General features: G+C 40.4%; 1 protein-coding gene across 6 annotated transcripts in view; it reads right to left on the bottom strand.

Moving 5' to 3' along the window:
* DCAF5 (DDB1 and CUL4 associated factor 5) overlaps nucleotides 1-17078 on the bottom strand; it is a 105065-nt gene that overhangs the window by 60876 nt on the left and 27111 nt on the right. For 4 of the 6 annotated variants that reach the window (XM_023182634.2, XM_023182682.3, XM_023182661.1 and 1 more), the window contains exons 2-5: nucleotides 12464-12607; nucleotides 9513-9549; nucleotides 8156-8295; nucleotides 6389-6518 (exon numbers count right to left, since the gene is read on the bottom strand). In XM_023182634.2, coding sequence (XP_023038402.1) covers nucleotides 6389-6518; nucleotides 8156-8295; nucleotides 9513-9549; nucleotides 12464-12607 — 451 coding nt within the window. The remainder of the gene's footprint in view (nucleotides 1-6388; nucleotides 6519-8155; nucleotides 8296-9512; nucleotides 9550-12463; nucleotides 12608-17078) is intronic. The other 2 variants (XM_023182643.2, XM_023182672.1) reach the window with 1 other exon arrangement.

Raw genomic sequence — 17078 nt, 5'->3', positions numbered from 1 at the left:
GCAGATCTGTTCTTGGCTCACGCTTTCACTTATTTTTTTTTTTTTTGAGACAGACTGTCACCAGGCTGGATTGCAGCGGTGTGATCTTGGCTCACTGCAACCTCTGCCTTCTGGGTTCAAGCTATTCTCCTGCCTCAGCCTCCTGAGTAGCTGGGATTACAGGTGCATGACACTACACACCACTAATTTTCATATACATTTTTTTAGTAGAGACAGGGTTTCACCATGTTGGCCATGCTGGTCTCGAACTCCCGACCTCGTGATCCACCTGCCTCGGCCTCCCAAAGTACTGGGATTACAGGCGTGAGCCACTGCGCCCAGCCCTTTTTACTTACTTAATGGTGTCTTTAGCCAGGTGTGGTGGCTCACACCTGTAATGCTAGCACTTTGGTAGGATGAGACAGGAGGATTGCTTGCACACAGGAGATCGAGACCAGCCTGGGTAACACAAAGAGACCCTGTCTCTACCAAAAACATTTTAAAATTAGCCAGGCATGATAGCATGAGCCTGTGGTCTCAGCTACTTGGGAGGCTGAAGCAGGAGGACTGCTTGAGCCTTGGAGGTCAAGGCTGCTGTAGCCATGATCACGCCACTGCACTCCAGCCTAGGCAACAGACCAAGACTCTGTCTCAAAAAAAAAAAAAAAAAAGTGGTGTCTGCTGAGCAAAAGTTCTTAATTTTAATGAAATCCAATGTGTCAATTTTTTCTTTGATGTATAGTGCTTTAGTGCTTCAGAGGTTTTTTTTTTTTGAGGCGGAGTCTCACTCTGTAGCCCAGGCTGGAGTGCAACGGCCGGATCTCAGCTCACTGCAAGCTCCGCCTCCCGGATTGACGCCATTCTCCTGCCTCAGCCTCCCGAGTAGCTGGGACTATAGGTGCCCGCCACCTCGCCCGGCTAGTTTTTGTATTTTTAGTAGAGACGAGGTTTCACCGTGTTAGCCAGGATGGTCTCGATCTGCTGACCTCGTGATCCACCCATCTTGGCCTCCCAAAGTGCTGGGATTACAGGCTTGAGCCACTGCACCCGGCCAGTGCTTCAGAGGTTTTAAGAAATTTAAGAAATCTTTGTCTACCCTGATTGCCTTGCATTCTGAAAGGAAGGAGGCTAAATTCAGGGCAGTCTCATTCATTGAAGTTTCATCATACATCAGCACATGAGTGCCTTTTCCAGCCTTTGACATTAAGCCCCTGGGCTTTATTTTCCTATAATGGTATGAGCAACCTTCAAATGCAAATGTGGCAGAGATTGTCTGGCTTGTTCAGAAGGCAGAGTTTCATTTAATGTGGTCTCTATAGAAGTAGGATTGGCACAGGCCCCAAAAAACAGACGTTTAACTGAGAGGTCCCCAAACCCAGAGAGGAACTAAGAGCAATCCCCTCTGATAGTAGGAACTTGCACTCATTGCCCATTTTCAGATGCGTCATTTACACAAGTGAAAACACCATCTTATAAGGTAAGTCTTTATAGGGATTCTTGGCTTGCCCCAGTTTTATTATTGAGTGGGAAAAAAAAAAAACACTCTCTTTATTATCCTTGTCAAAGCAAGACACTGTTATCTATCATAGAACTAACAGTTCCTGGCAGAAACTAAAGAGATTAGAAGGGAGAAAAGTGGTGAGTAAGCAGACAGCTAAAACAGGCAATGAAAAGGATGACAGAGTGAGAGCAGGGGAAACTTTTGCTTTTCCTGAATTCTCTAGACATTAGAGGATCTCAGTTCTGAAAACTGTTCAGAGGCACTGCAACAGCCCAAGATAGATATAACTGCAACACTGGCAGTAAGAAAGGAGGTTGGTTGTGAAAAAAACAGCAGAAATCATCTAAATGAAATAAATGAAACCTTGTCAGAACATGCAATGTACACTTGCAAGTGTGAAATGTTCTCTTATCCAGTCACTTACACTCAAGCCTCTCCTCCCCAGTGCCCACTCATTACCACTAAAATCCCTAAAGCAGAACTTTCCAACTCCAATGTCTACAGGGCCAGGCAAGTGATGTAAATGAGGGACACACCGGTATTCAGACAATAAGAAGTGGTGGGACCCTGAACTAACATCATAGAGGCTTTGGCTGACTCTTGCTGTATGAGAATAAAGGCCCAACGAGAGCAGATCTTTCGTCTTTTTCAAGAGATGTAAGAAACTGCAATTTTACTTTATAATTTTTCAAATTCTAGCATATCAGGTAGACCAAAATATCTCTGTGGGTTGAATTTGGCCTACAGGCAGCTAGTTTACAACCTCTGATCTAAAGTGTTGCAGCAAAATAACTAGTATATGCAGATTTCCAGGGTTATAAAAGGTAAGAAGTTTGAACAGGTTCTGGGCCATGAGACAGTGAAAAAGGGTTTAACTTTCAGGGACGGAAAGTCTAAAGGACTCAAGACTTCAGAATATGACAGGTCGGTATTGGAAAAATTTGAGAGGAATTCTGAAAAAGTTCTGTTGTAAGGAGGCATAGATGAAAGAAAACTACAATGTACAGGGACCCTATCTGATTTAGTAAGAGAGGGAACTGGGTATGGTGGCTCATGCCTATAATCCCAGCTACTCTGGAGGCTGAGGCCTGGGCAACACAGTGAGATCCTGTCTCTTAAAATAAAAACTAAAAAAAGAAAAAGAAAAACAGGGGAAAGGGGAAGGATGATATACACACACACACACGCACACACACACACACAAATATAACATACAAGTTATTTCACCTCTCTGTGCCTTGATTTTCTTATCATAAAATAATAGAAGCTACCTCATAGGGTTATCGTAAGGATTAAATAAGGTAATTATTCATATGATGGTCAATACCCAGAGGGCAAGTAATGCTTAATAAATGTTAGTTATTAGTTATTATTATGAGACACCGAGAGGTGAAGTAACTTATTCAAGATCACATGCCTATTAAGGTGTACTACCTGGATTTGTACCCAGAAAGTATGGCTTCAGAGCCTATTCTTCCTATACTAAAGGCAGCTCTTCTGCCTCCCCTTACCTCACTGGGCTAGTTTCTTATTCTTAATCTGTACAATGAGGAAGTCAGATCATATTATAATTAAAGACTTCTTCGGAGCTTTTTTTTTTTTTCTGCCAGCCAGGCCTCTAATCAGCTTATTTCAGGGCAGCAGTGGGACAAAAGTGACTCTGCTCCTATACCTTCAGGCTACCAACTGGAGAGGTATAGTGTAGGCTTGGGGTAAGCCAGGGAAATCATTCAAGCGTTGACTAATACATAGGTTAAGCCAGGAAGGAGAAGGTGTTCAGGGTGAGACCCTCATCACTGATCTAAGGAGATTATCTGTTTCTAGGACAGCAGGCCCTGATTCATCCACATGCCCATGCAATTACAAGCTAGAAGTCATTTAAAATCCTGATAAGGAACCACAACAGGTTTAAAATCTAGGGTAATCAGAACACCAAGCAATCTCATCCTTTTGGAGTCAAGGGTCTCTATGAGAACTTGGTAAAAGCTTTCTACCATCCCTAGAGAAAATATGACGTGTGTTCACTCAGATACATAAGCCACACAATTTTACCTGCAGTTGTAAGAGATTCACAAATTCCTTAAAATCTCTCCCTACACTTGAAGTATCCCTGAAAAAGTTCTATTGTGTTCCAGGCTTGTCCTCCCAACAGATATAGAGTTGCCCCAAAATCTAGGTTGGGGTTTCTAGGCAGCAGTGCTCAAGAGACAAATCATCTATTGCAACTCAGCATAACTAATTCTACATGGAAAAGAAAAAGGGCGCTCTCTTTCCCCAAACCAACTTGTACTGAAGGAATTCTAACAGAAAAGATCTGTAATTTCATCCCCAAACTCCAGTGGATGCAAAGTTAAGAAGAGTTCCAAAGATATTTCATGCCCCTTTTCTGCCTGACACCCATAAAACCTTGTAGAACCTTAGAAGAGTTGAAATAAATGCAGTAACATCCTAGTCCCCATGGCACTATGCTCCTTCTTTTATTCCAAAAAGAAATTAGTCACGATTGCCAATTAGCCTTACTAGACAACTTTTCTCCCACATGGACTCTGAAAACTGTAGGTTATCAAAGAAACTATAAAACCTTACCCATAGTTGAAGAACTCAAAACAAGGTATCATTTTCTCCCATAATACTAGCAATAGTTCAAGTGTTGGTGAAGGTCTGGAGACACATGCAATCTCATACACAGTTGGTAGATTTGTAAGTCAGTGCAGCCTTTGGTGGTGGAGCTACAATTTGACAGTTTTTATCAAAAATTTAAAAACATGCATCCTTTGATGCAGCAAGTCTGTAGAGATATTTTTGCAAAAGTAGGCCAAGATAGACATACAACCAGGTAAAATTTAACATTGTTTATAATGACCAAAAACTGGAAACAAGAAGTCCTCCTGGTTGTTGGGTACCTCATATAAATTGAATGCCATATAGGCATTAAAAGAAGGGGCTAGATCTGTTAGTATTGGTATGAAAAAAGGCTCCAAAACATATTGTTAATTTAAAAAAGAAATCGAGAACAGTGAGTATTACTACATGCTTCCCTCTGTCTCAATTTTTTTAAAGGATGCATATGCATAGTAGTATACATATTATATTAAGTTCTGGAAAGATAAACTGTTCACTGTAGTTACCTCTGGAGTGACTACAGACACTAGAAAGGAGTAGAACTATACTGACAAACATTTTAAAAACATACAAGTATCAGGGATAATCTGGAGATGATTTTTGTTTTTATTTTTTTCTGCATAAAAACCCAAAACCAATAAATGTCACTGTAAAAATAAAATAATCATCATCACTTACAATTCTTTTAACAAGAAAGAAACTATATTTATTAGTGAGGAGACAAGTGGAAAGCGGAGGAGGGCCCATATAATGCACAGTAAGAAACTGGTGGAAGAGAATGGGAGAGAATTGGGAGAATTGAAATATCCACACACTCCTCCTCTCTCAAGACACTGCAGACACCATGAATTACTCAAGCTTTCCACTGGAGATGAATAGCTCAGTGCCCTACTCCAGTTGCCAGCTATTCACTGCAATTTTAAGTAGGGGAGATAGCAGGTTGGGAGAAGGCTGGTGCAGTTCGTCCAAATCCTGCCTTTCGTAATATGGATGAGGTACAACAGTTGTTCCTAAAGAGCCTGAAGTAGTAGAGAACACTGCAGCTGAATGCAATTGTCTTCTTGGCAGACAGCAAGCCTCCTAAAGTACACAGTGCAAAAGCACATTAGGGGTCCTGCCACTACACACATTTCAATAGACTGTAAAAGCAAGAGCCAGGTGCCTATGCAACAGAGGGGGCAGGAGAAATCTCTGCTGCCCTCAGGAAGCTTAGGGAGCCCTGCTCAATGCCAGGGACAACCCTCCAGGCTACATGTATCTGCTACAATAGTTCCAACCATCTCTTACTGCCCCATGGAGAGAATCAGCTAGGAGTAAAAATCATCAAGGAGGATAATCTTCTGTACTTAACTATTCCTTTCATCTGAGGCCCATGAAATAAATTATAACGTCACTTAGTTTCCATGATATTCTTTTGCAACACTGCTTTACGAAGTGGGAAATTACATCTATGCAGAATTTCCAGAGGAGCTAGCTAGCAATGCATGGAAGTTTTTAAATAAAGCATGGCTAGCTTTATGTACAGGTGCCATAAAAAGTAGTCCCTCCCCCATGGGACTTAAGGAACATAAAAGACCTGCTACTCACCCCCATTCCCACATCCTTTAATGATGCCTGAGATTCCCCTATTAGTGATTCATGCCATCACTCAGGACTGTCTTAAGTATGCTCTTTTCATAGCGCCATGTGGAGAAACACATGAGGTTGTGAACACCACAGTGCAATGGCTCTTAACCTTTTGTTGTTGTCACTATAAAGGTCATTAGTCCTTTTGATAAAGAGAAAATGCACTTATTTGAAAATACAATATATAATTTTCATATAATTTTGGCAGTTCAGTATTTTTTAAGCCCTCTTAGGGATCCCCTCCAACCTAGGCTTAAGAACCTCTGGCTCAGCAGCAACAAGTTTGGCAAATCTCCACCTCCACCTCCTCCCCTCCACCCACCCCACACCAAGAGCTCCTATGCATCTGGGGAACACTGGGCCTGAAGAGAGAAGGCAATATTAAAGGGATGCTCTGACTACTTCAGATAATTGCCTAAAACTGACCCTGTCTACAATCCAGATTACTGTTTATGATTCCTCCTCAGCAAGGAGTATGGATTTTTCACTGTCTATTCCTTGGAAACAGGCTCTCCTGGCTTGAGACACACTATATATCTTAAGAAACGCCCAGCAGAGATAACTGCCAAAGAAGTCCTTACAACACTTACTGGCTGGTCACATTACCTGAGAAATGAGGCAGGGGAAAGTTTTAACACCTTATGAATAAAGGGGACTCACCTCTGAGGTTTTCGAATGTCCCAGAGTCCCACTCCTTCCTTTGAATTGGCTGTGGCCAACAACCTGGGCTCCACAGGGTTAAACATGACACTATGAAAGGCTGATGGATAGTTTGCCAGGCAGAAGGGCTCTGTGGGAAGAAAAATTACAATCAGTTCGTTCCAGGTACCTTTGGGCCACTGGCAGGCAGATAAGCAGAAATGTGAATGTAGGTCGGAGCACTCTTTAATAACCACTCCAATGGCCTGGTGCCCCAAAACAGCACATAATCCCACCAGTAACCCCTACTCACGAGGTCCCCATGAGTCCTGTATGTAGCAAGGTAAACACATTTAACGACATTTTAAGCTATAACACCCAGAAATATATATAGTAGCTATCAGATCTTGAGACAAAACAGAAATGGTCACTAAAAATGGGAAAATAAACCATTTTACAGTAAGTAAAACTGAATTCCGCAGGAGCTGAAAAAATTCACAACCAATTACTGGTAGGATTCTTATGCTTTTAATCCAATTGTATTAGTTTTAGAAATTAAAAGTTTTTAAACTGCACACAGATTTGATGAAGATAAAACAAAACACGACAAAATTAAGACATGGTGAAATAATGGTGTGGTTTTTCTCTTCTGCTTCACAATGCTCCCTAACATCTAGCCAGTCTGTAATCAACTTCACCTAGAAACCCTGCATCATTTTACAAAAATTAGCAGGTTCCAAGTGAGGAAGAAACCACTTAGTTACCTAGCAGGATATACTCCTATGGGACCTGTTAGAGTAATACAAAGAAAGCACTTCTCAGTCTATGACCTCCATATGCAGTACCTCACAGGTCTTTGAGCAGGTAAAGCACTCAGTCATCTCCGCCATCAGGCAGTTCAAACCAAGGAGAATTTCACCTACCAAGCCCACAGTGACTTGACCACAGCTGCTACTTCCTGCTACCTTACCTACCTAACCCTAAAAACAAGCTTCTCTTATAGCCTGAACCTAAATAATGAGCACGGCCCAGAATGTAAAATGTTTAGAATATAAAAAAATTAAAAGACCCAGATCCTGCCAGACAAAGCAGGCAGGATAGTAAATTTAGGTACACAGCTGTGATCATTACAATCTGCACTAAAGGACAGGGTGAGTATGGCAGTGGCACTAAGGCTGGTACTAGAGGAAGGGGTCTTTTGAAGACAGGTAGAATTACAGAAATCTCTCTGTAGGAAATGAGCTGAGAAGATGCATTTCCTGAAGAACTTCAGAGAAAGTCAACAAAGCAACTTCTTCATTTTACACATCAGAGTCAAAGGGCACATTCAGAGGAGGCACTCACACAGACAATCCCCTTTAGAGTTTACCTGCCATCATTTTAAGATCCTATACACAGGTAATTTGAGATTCTGTGGTTCAACAAAATAACAAGCCTGAAACTAGGATGCAGGAAAGTGCGTAACACCCCCATTCTCTGTAAATAATCAAGCATAGTTACATGTCAGCACCACAACTTCTGCTCCTTGGGGCACTAAACAGCAAGGTACAAGGGTTTGTGGAGAGCCACAGGAGGGTAGAGAAGGACTGGCAAAGGTGCCTCACTCCTGAGTACTTAGGTGGAGGATAAGGCCTCCAAAGACCTCTTATGCCCCCATGTGAGTGTTTCACATTTCCTTTCCCTTGACATCACTTGCACATAGATACTGAGGTCATAAATTGGATCTTCAATGAATCTGACACCAAACTGTTCAACACAGTCCAACAGTATTTTGCACAGTGACCCTACCTCCATGGGGAGATTCCCGGATGTCCCAAATGAGAACCCGGCCATCATCTGAGGAACTGGCAAAAATGTTGTCATTCACTGGGCTCACAGACAAGCCATATACCGCATCTTCATGAGCAAACACGTCCAATGTCTCACTGCTGGGAGATAGAGAGCAAGACAGAGGCACACACATACACACAAGCATAGTGCAGAGTCCCAGCACTTCAGTACCGAGGGTGCCATCTTCTCCATTTCTAGGAGAAAGTCAACCCAGCTAAACCCAAAAAATATTATATTTCCTGAAAGGTAGGTAGTCAACTTTCAGGTTTAAGAAAAGGTACTATTAAGGAGTCTTTTTAGAGATTTTATAATTTTTGTGCTAAATAAGCATATTTAAAAGTGACTCAATAGCTGAGTTTAGTATTTTCATTTATTACAGAATTCTTCTGCTTGTGTACAGATTTGGAGGTCGTACTTGATTTCCCTTTTTTTTTTTTTTTGAGACGGAGTCTTGCTCTGTCACCCAGCGTGGAGTGCAGTGGCGCAATCTCGGCTTACTGCAAGCTCCGCCTCCCAGGTTCATGCCATTCTCTGCCTCAGCCTTCCCAAGTAACAGGGACTATAGACGCCCACCACCAGGCCCGGCTAATTTTTTTTTTTTTTGTATTTTTAGTAGAGACGGGGTTTCACCATGTTAGCCAGGATTGTCTCGATCTCCTGATCTTGTGATCCGCCTGCCTCAGCCTCCCAAAGTGCTGGGATTACAGGCGTGAGCCATAGCGCCCGGCCTGTACTTGATTTTCAAAGAGCAAGGGAAAGCTTTAGAGCAGCCAAGTCTGATGCCAACAGGGTGGAAGAGGGGTCTCCTAGCAATCTGGCATGGTGATGAAGAGCATGGCTCTGACGCCAGATAGCCTAAGTTCAGGTTCTCGTACCACTTGACCTTCTGTTATCTAACATGTCTGTGCCTCCGTTTCCTCATCTAGAATGGAGATCACAATAGTATCTCCTTAGAAAATAAGTGTGAGGATTAAATAAATTAATATGTATGAAGCATTTACAATGGTGTCTGGCACATAGTAAGAACTCAATATTAGCTATTACTGTTCTTAAATATTATGGTTCCTTCTCTTCTAAACTCTTGTTTTAAATTTTCATCTAAAACGTATACTTTCATACCAACTTTCAAATCCCTTTTTCCTTTTTAAATCAAAACTTTATTTCAAACTATTGTAGGAATATTTTTTAGAAAAGAACAGCTGGTTTCACGCTGTTTTCTTCAAAAAACAAAAACCATTTTAGTCTAAAGAAATATTTGCCTCTTCATATATGAAAAACAAAGTCAATCACCTTCACATACCACCAATCTATTTACCTTTCAACATCATGGAGGATAACTTGCTCATCATTTCCTGCAAAAGAAAAAAGCAGACATTTGATCATTCCTGCAAGGTGGTCCCTGTCCACATTACAATTTAGTATTATTAAGTTTTCAGGGAAAAAATATGAATGAAGCCAATGCTAATACAAATTAGAAGTGTTAGCTAGAAAAAAGATTTATAGAAATCATTTAAGAAGGATAGGACACTCTTACAGAGAATTTTTTAAAAATAATAGCAGCCAAGTATAACATAGTAACAGTTCCCAACATGTATTATCCAGTGGATGATGTAAAAAAAAAAAACTGTGGCTACAGCCTGGGCAACATAGCTAGACCCCATCCTATGAAAATAAAAATTAAAAAATTAGCCAGGTGGTGGCACACCCTTGAAGTCCCAGCTAATACGGAGGCTGAGGTGGGGGAAATCGCTTGAGGCCAGGAGTTCAAGGCTGCAGTGAGCTATGATTGCACTCCAGCCTGGGCAAGAGAGAGAGACTGTCTCAAAAAAAAAAGTTGGGGAAACAACACAAAACAAAACTGTGGCTCAAGGAAAACACTAAATGATCATTGGCAAATTAATTCACTAGCTTTGTTTTTTTTTTTTTTTTCAGCAGAACACTCACTAATTATGAGACCCACAATAAAATCTTTAACATTTCTATGACCCAGCTTTGTAACCTACAGAATAGTGATAATAACATCACAAAGCAATTGTGAGCATAAGAGTACAACTGTAAAAGCATTCAGAATAGGGCTGAGCACTTAATAAGCCCCCAATAAATGTTTGCTAATATTTCTATCCTCGTGCTCTTTTAAAAATTTTTTTCTTTCTTTTGAGACAGGATCTTGCTCTGTTGCCCAAGCTGGAGTGCAGTGGTGCAATCATGGTTCACTGCAGTCTCGACCTCCTGTGCTCAAGCAATCTTCCCACCTCAGCCTCCCTAGTAGCTGGAACTACAGGCATGTGTCACTATGCTTGGCTAATTAAAAAAAAAAAAAATTTTTTTTTTTTGTAGAGATCTATCATGTTTGGGTCTAACTATGTTGCCCAGGCTGGTCTCAAACTCCTGGATTCAAGCAGTCCTCCTGCCTTGGCCTTTCGAAGTGCTAGGATTATTACAAGTGTGAGCCACAATACCCAGCCACATCATCTTTCACAGCATTAAAACTTGATGACTGTGATTCCAAATGATGTGAAAGTTTTAATCTTGTATTTCTCCTTATTCTATCAAAGGATATAAATTATATTCATGATATGTGTAGTCCTGCCTTCAAATGGTTTGTATAGCAAAAAAAATTAAAACCTGAATATAAAAAGACAAAACATAAAAAAAGTCCCACTCTATGCTAAAATGCACAACCAACAATCACTTAAATAGAAAACAAAAGTAGCAGTAAAGATATGGCCCAGGGCATCTTAAACAGAGGCCTGGCTGTAAATTCTATTGTGGGTGCAAACCAATGAAATCAGTAAACCCATACTAATGCCTTCTAGGTATCAGGTAGAGTGCTAGGTCCTGGGTATATAAAAAGAATAAGATTCTACTCTGTCCTTGAGAATTCACAGTCCAATTGGACAAACAACTAATAGCAACAAGAGGGTTTGCTTTGTAGCAATATGTATCTAGCTATGGGGTCAATTATTTCCTTCATAAGCAGGGTGAAAGTACATGGAGAAGGAGACATTTGAAGAGAAACTCAAATAACTCAAAACTCCTACCAATGAAAGGCTTAGGGGAATTGGCGGGGACTGGACAATTAAGGTGGAAGAACACCATGAACAAAAGGCACAGGACAAAATAGTACCGTGCAGTGCATTCTTCAAATGACAAATAGTTTGGTGGGCTAGAGTGTTTAACTCAGGGAAGGGAGGTCAGGCCAGACAGATAGGGGTTTAGACTTTATTCTTCAGGCACTGTAGGCTCAATGGTTCACATGGTCCAGTCTTTATTTTTAAAAGTAAACTTGTGTATGAAATGAATTCAAAGGAGGATGGACAGTGATAACAGAAATCACAGAAAGCCATTGCAAAAATCCAGGCCAAACTAAAGGATGAATATGAGAGGCTTTCAAGATAGACCTGAAAGGACTTGGTGACAGACTAGATGTGGAAATGTAAGAAAGGCAGGTTTGAGAATGACTCCAAGATCATAGATAGAATGAACCATGTGAAACTGCTACTTTTTTAAGTTGAAAATGGTTAATTGTCAGCAATTTCTTAAACTTAATAGCTTATATAATTGGGTGAATGGTAATAACTGAGAAAGAAAATGCAGCAGACAAGAAGAAATTTTCCCTCAAGGGAGGACTAATGATCTTTGTTTTACATCTATTGTATTTAAATTGCTTTTGGAACACAGGTAGATATCCAGTGGGAAAATCTGCAGCTTAGAAAAGAGGTCAGAACTAGAAATGTGGGGTTGAGAAGGAGTATGGCTGATGGAAGCCATCACCAAGAGGTTGGTGTGAGCACCAGCCATTTCAATTGTACCTAACACAACATTTTTCAAACAGAAGCCATCTGTGGGTTATGACATCCATTTGAGTTATGGCCAGCATAATCTCTAAAAATGAAACAGAATAGAATAAAAAACAAAATCAGAGTATGCCACACATAGAAAAGGTTAAGTATTGTTTCAAATGTGTGTGTGTGTGTGTCTGTGTGTGTTTCTGTGTAACAGATGGCAATGTGAAAAGTTTTCTGCCAGAGAGAAATAAAGAAAAAGACAGGTGAAGAAAAGAAAAAAAAAGAGAGAGAGAGAGAGAAAAGACACACACTATCCTAATATATAATACTGCTGTAATGCAGAAAAGACAAGCGATGAGAAACCAGTAATTCCACAGCTCAATGAAATACACGAAGAAAAATAAGGAGTTATTTTCACACTCTTTTCTCTAAAATCCCAACCACAGTGACGTTCCCAAGGTAGAATCTTCCTTTTTACCTCCAGAGAACACTTTAGTGTTCCCACTGTTGAAAGCCAGGCAAAAAATGTTGGAATGGTGCTCTCCTTTCAGCTGTATGGGCTTGACCCTGGAGTGGATGGCTTGTTCCATGTGCCATAGCAGAACCCGGCGGTCATCTCCTCCTTAAGAAGGAAGTAAGAATCTGTGGTTATAACAGCTGACATCACAAGGCTGACAGATGATTTTGCCAGCCTCGAATCCCATCCTTTCTAAAACTGCACCTCCCCAACTCCATAAGATTCACATGGAGCACAAAAATCCAGAACTCTCCCTACTTCACCATCAATAGGCACATGTTCTCTAGGCCATTCATCCTCTCCCAGGAATTGCATCTTAAGCAGACATAGAAAATGAAAGGGATGAGTACTGATAATGAGATTCCTAAAGCCACCCTGTTTCTGTCTTTCCAGAGTTGTTTAAATATTTCTTCATTTGCTACCCAGAATCCCTTCATGGAAGTCCTTTTTATTTGTTTAATAAAACCTGAGATGACTTCCATAATATTTCTAGCATAATGGTTTTCAAAGCAATCTTCTTAATGTGATCTCATTGACTGTGGGACACCATACAAATGGTAACTAAGAAATCACCTGACTCTTACAGTAATAGGATCTAGACAAAATACGGCTCAGCACAGCTCTTAACTCTGTGTAACTTTGGGTCTGGGTTGGTGGTGGTGGTTGTTTTTTTCTCACTTTTACTTTTTACTTTTACTTTTCTTGCACTGACTTTTTATAAGAAGGCTATACTATTTTCCTAATAAAAATTTAATTTACAGCAGCAGCAAACCATAGCAAGCTCTATACCTCCGCCTCCCCTCCTCCATTCAATGAAAAATGCAGCCACAAATGATAGCACATCCATACAAGGGCATACTATGAAGCCATTAAGTTGTTAGATCTATATAAGAGCTAATGCAGAAAGATGTCCAAAGAAACTCGTTAAGGGGGGAAATGAGGTGTAAAACAGTATGTACATCAATATCCATTTGCATAAAACAAAATTTTTAAAAGCTCCATGACAGCAGGAACCTTGTCAGTTTTGTTCACTGGGAAATACCTGGCACATAAATGAGTGCTCCAAAGAATGAGCATTGACAGTATGCTTATACTCTTGTATCTATGCTTGTATTTGCATAGCCCTATCTAGATGGCTATAAAAGTTGTTGTTTACAGTGCCAACTATAACTGGTAGGCTGGTGTTGGGAGACTTTTTACGGTAGTAAAATATATATACATGTAACTTACCATTTTACCCATTTTCAAGTGTACAATTCAGTGCCTTTAAGTACATTTGTGCTGTTATACAGCCATTGCCATTATTCACCTTCGGAACTTTTTCATCACCCCAAACTGAAACTCTATACCCAATAAACAATAACTCCTCCCAGCGCCTAGTAGTCATTGTTCTTTTCTTTTTTTTTTGGGGATAGAGTCTCGCACTGTTGCCCAGGCTGGAGTATGGCGTGCAGTGGCACGATCTCGGCTCACTGCAACCTCCACCTCCCGGGTTCAAGTGATTCTCCTGTCTCAGTCTCCCGAGTAGCTGGGATTACAGGTGCCCGCCACCACGCCCAGCTAATTTTTTGTATTTTTAATAGAGAAGGGGTTTCACTATGTTGACCGACCAGGCTGTTCTCAAACTCCTGACCTTGTGATCCACCCGCCTCGTTCCTCCCAAAGTGCTGGGATGACAGGCGTGAACCACTACACCCAGGCAAGTAGTCACTATTCTACTTTCTGCCTCTAAGGATTTGTCTACTCTAGGAACCTCATATAAGTTGAATCACACAATATTTCTCCTCCTAGGTCTGGCTCACTCCCTTAGCATAATGTCTTCAAAGTGCATCCAGGTTGTGGCATGTATCAGAATTTCCTTGCTTTCTAAGGCTGAATGGTATTCCATCGTGTATATATATTTGTACGCATATTTTGTTTCTCCACTAATCCATCGATGAACATTTGGGTTATTTCCATCTTTTGCCTATTGTGAATAATATATGAACACGAGTGTACAAATAACTTTTTGAATCCCTCCTTTTAATTTCGGTATATACTACCGGAAAACTTTTATGTTTTAATTTTTACTTTATACCTTCCCATACTGCTTCACTTTTTGCCACAGCAGATTTCTTTTTGTAATAAAAAATAGAAGAAGATACAGAAGCCAAAAAATCATACTTATTCTACTTATTCTCCCGCTCCTAGAAAGAAATTGTCTTTGCTACTTGAATTCCTTTGTTTCTTTTTTTTTTTTTTTTTTTTGAGACGGGGTCTCACTCTGTCGCCCAGGCTGGAGTGCAGTGGCGTGATCTCAGCTCACTTGCAAGCTCTGCCTCCCGGGTTCACGCCATTCTCCTGCCTCAGCCTCCCGAGTAGCTGGAACTACAGGCGCCCGCCACCTCGCCCGGCTAGTTTTTTGTATTTTTTTTTTTAGTAGAGACGGGGTTTCACCGTGTTAGCCAGGATGGTCTCGATCTCCTGACCTCGTGATCCACCCGTCTCAGCCTCCCAAAGTGCTGTGATTACAGGCTTGAGCCACTGCGCCCGGCCAAATTCCTTTGTTTCTTGAGTTTCTTCTTCCTTCCATTGTCAGTCCAAATCAAGTTGTACACCAGACTGATGCCCTAAGTGTGGCCCACAGTGTTCTCTTTATGATAGGCCTATTTCAACTATGAGTTCACTGGCCCAGGACAGTATCAAAATTATGTATTTCTTACAAATTTACCACTCTGTAAAACATCAAGCTAAGGTCATGAAAATCATGGTTTGGGTTTCTGTCACTTTATTTTCATGAAAAATGACACAAATGGTTTTCCACACTACAAACAGACTTAGGTATGGGCACTTCAGTTCTCTATAGTCTCCACTCCTATGGTTTTCTCCCAACACTGAGGCTGTGAGTCAGGGACTTATCACTGCTTCTGCTACTATATTTTTTTAAATTAAATAAATATTTCTCTATACTCATGCCTCTAGCGAAAGCAAAAAGTTAAAAGAGAGGTGCACATGTTTCTTCTACTTGCTCATGTTTCTGACCTAATCTCCCTTAGCCTCAGTTTCACCAAACATTAAAATGGTCATCATAATAGTTCTACCCTCATTGGTTTTATAGATGATAAAGCCAAGTACAAAAGAGTAATGTGCCAACATCACACAATAAACTCATCGAGCTAAGATTCAAACACAAGCAGTAAAGACTCTGAGGCTGGGTGCGGTGGCTCAAGCCTGTAATCCCAGCACTTTGGGAGGCCGAGATGGGCGGATCATGAGGTCAGGAGATCGAGACCATCCTGGCTAACACGGTGAAACCCCGTCTCTACTAAAAAATACAAAAAAAACTAGCCGGGCGAGGTGGCGGGCGCCTGTAGTCCCAGCTACTCGGGAGGCTGAGGCAGGAGAATGGTGTAAACCCGGGAGGCGGAGCTTGCAGTGAACTGAGATCTGGCCACTGCACTCCAGCCTGGGCAACAGAGCGAGACTCCGTCTCAAAGAAAAAAAAAAAAGACTCTGTAGCCCCAACTCTTAACCACTATTCTATATTGCCTTATTGAACAAAAAATGAACCATAACTGACAAAGCAAATTCATTCTGATGGACAGTTGAAGGGATTGTCCGCCTTAGTAGCATAACTCAAATGTTAAGTAAGAATAAAGGGACCCCAGGAGTAAAAACAGAAGCTGACTTAACTCCAGCAAACTGGCCCGTGGAGTAAACTGAAGGACCAGGACAGGACTGCCTGAGTTTATAAGAATTCTTGCAGTGCACGATACTGGTAATGGCTTAATATCTAGAAGATGCAAAGAATTTCTACAAATAATTCTTAAAACTCCAATAGGAAAAGAGGCAAAGAATACAACCATTCAGAAAAGGAAATCCAAATACCAAACAGATTTTATAGAAGATCTCAAATTCTATATGTTATCAGGGAAATGTACATTATAATTTAGACAGATTCTCACAAAGTGGCACAAGGGAATGTACAAGAAAGTTCACTGAAGCACTGGTCATAATATCAAGAAAACCTATATACAACATAAATACCTAACAATTCAGGAATGGATAACTTCCACTGGAATATAAAATAGGTGGAGTCTAAACACAATGGAATATTATACAGCAGTTCAAATGAACAAGAAACATGTATACAAACATGAATAAATATTAAAAACCTAATGGTAATAAAAGCAAGTTTCAAAAGGATATGAAAGGGATAATATTTAAGCATGTATTTTTAAATATCAAAAACAATACTTCATATTGTTTATGGATAAACACACATAGTAAAAGAGGCTTTTAAGTGTATCTGTAGTGTTTCTTTAAAAAAATACAGAAGTGATTTTAGCAAGATTGTGAGATATAAGGTTAATATACAAAAGTTCATCACTTTCCTATATACCAGCAATGAATAAGCGGAATTTGAAATATAAAATATTTAGGTATAAATTTAACAAAGTTTTACAATATATAAGAAACATTTTAAAACTCTGATGAACAACAAAGAACTAAATAAATGGACAGCTATTCCTTTTTTTTTTTAAAGACGGAGTTTTGCTTTTTTTTTTTTTGCCCAGGCTAGAGTGCAATGGTGCAA

The sequence above is a fragment of the Piliocolobus tephrosceles genome, chromosome 6, assembly GCF_002776525.5.
Source record: "Piliocolobus tephrosceles isolate RC106 chromosome 6, ASM277652v3, whole genome shotgun sequence".
Classification (NCBI taxonomy): domain Eukaryota; kingdom Metazoa; phylum Chordata; class Mammalia; order Primates; family Cercopithecidae; genus Piliocolobus; species Piliocolobus tephrosceles.
The sequence above is the reverse complement of the archived record's forward strand: the minus strand, read 5'-3'. Positions and strand labels throughout refer to the sequence as shown.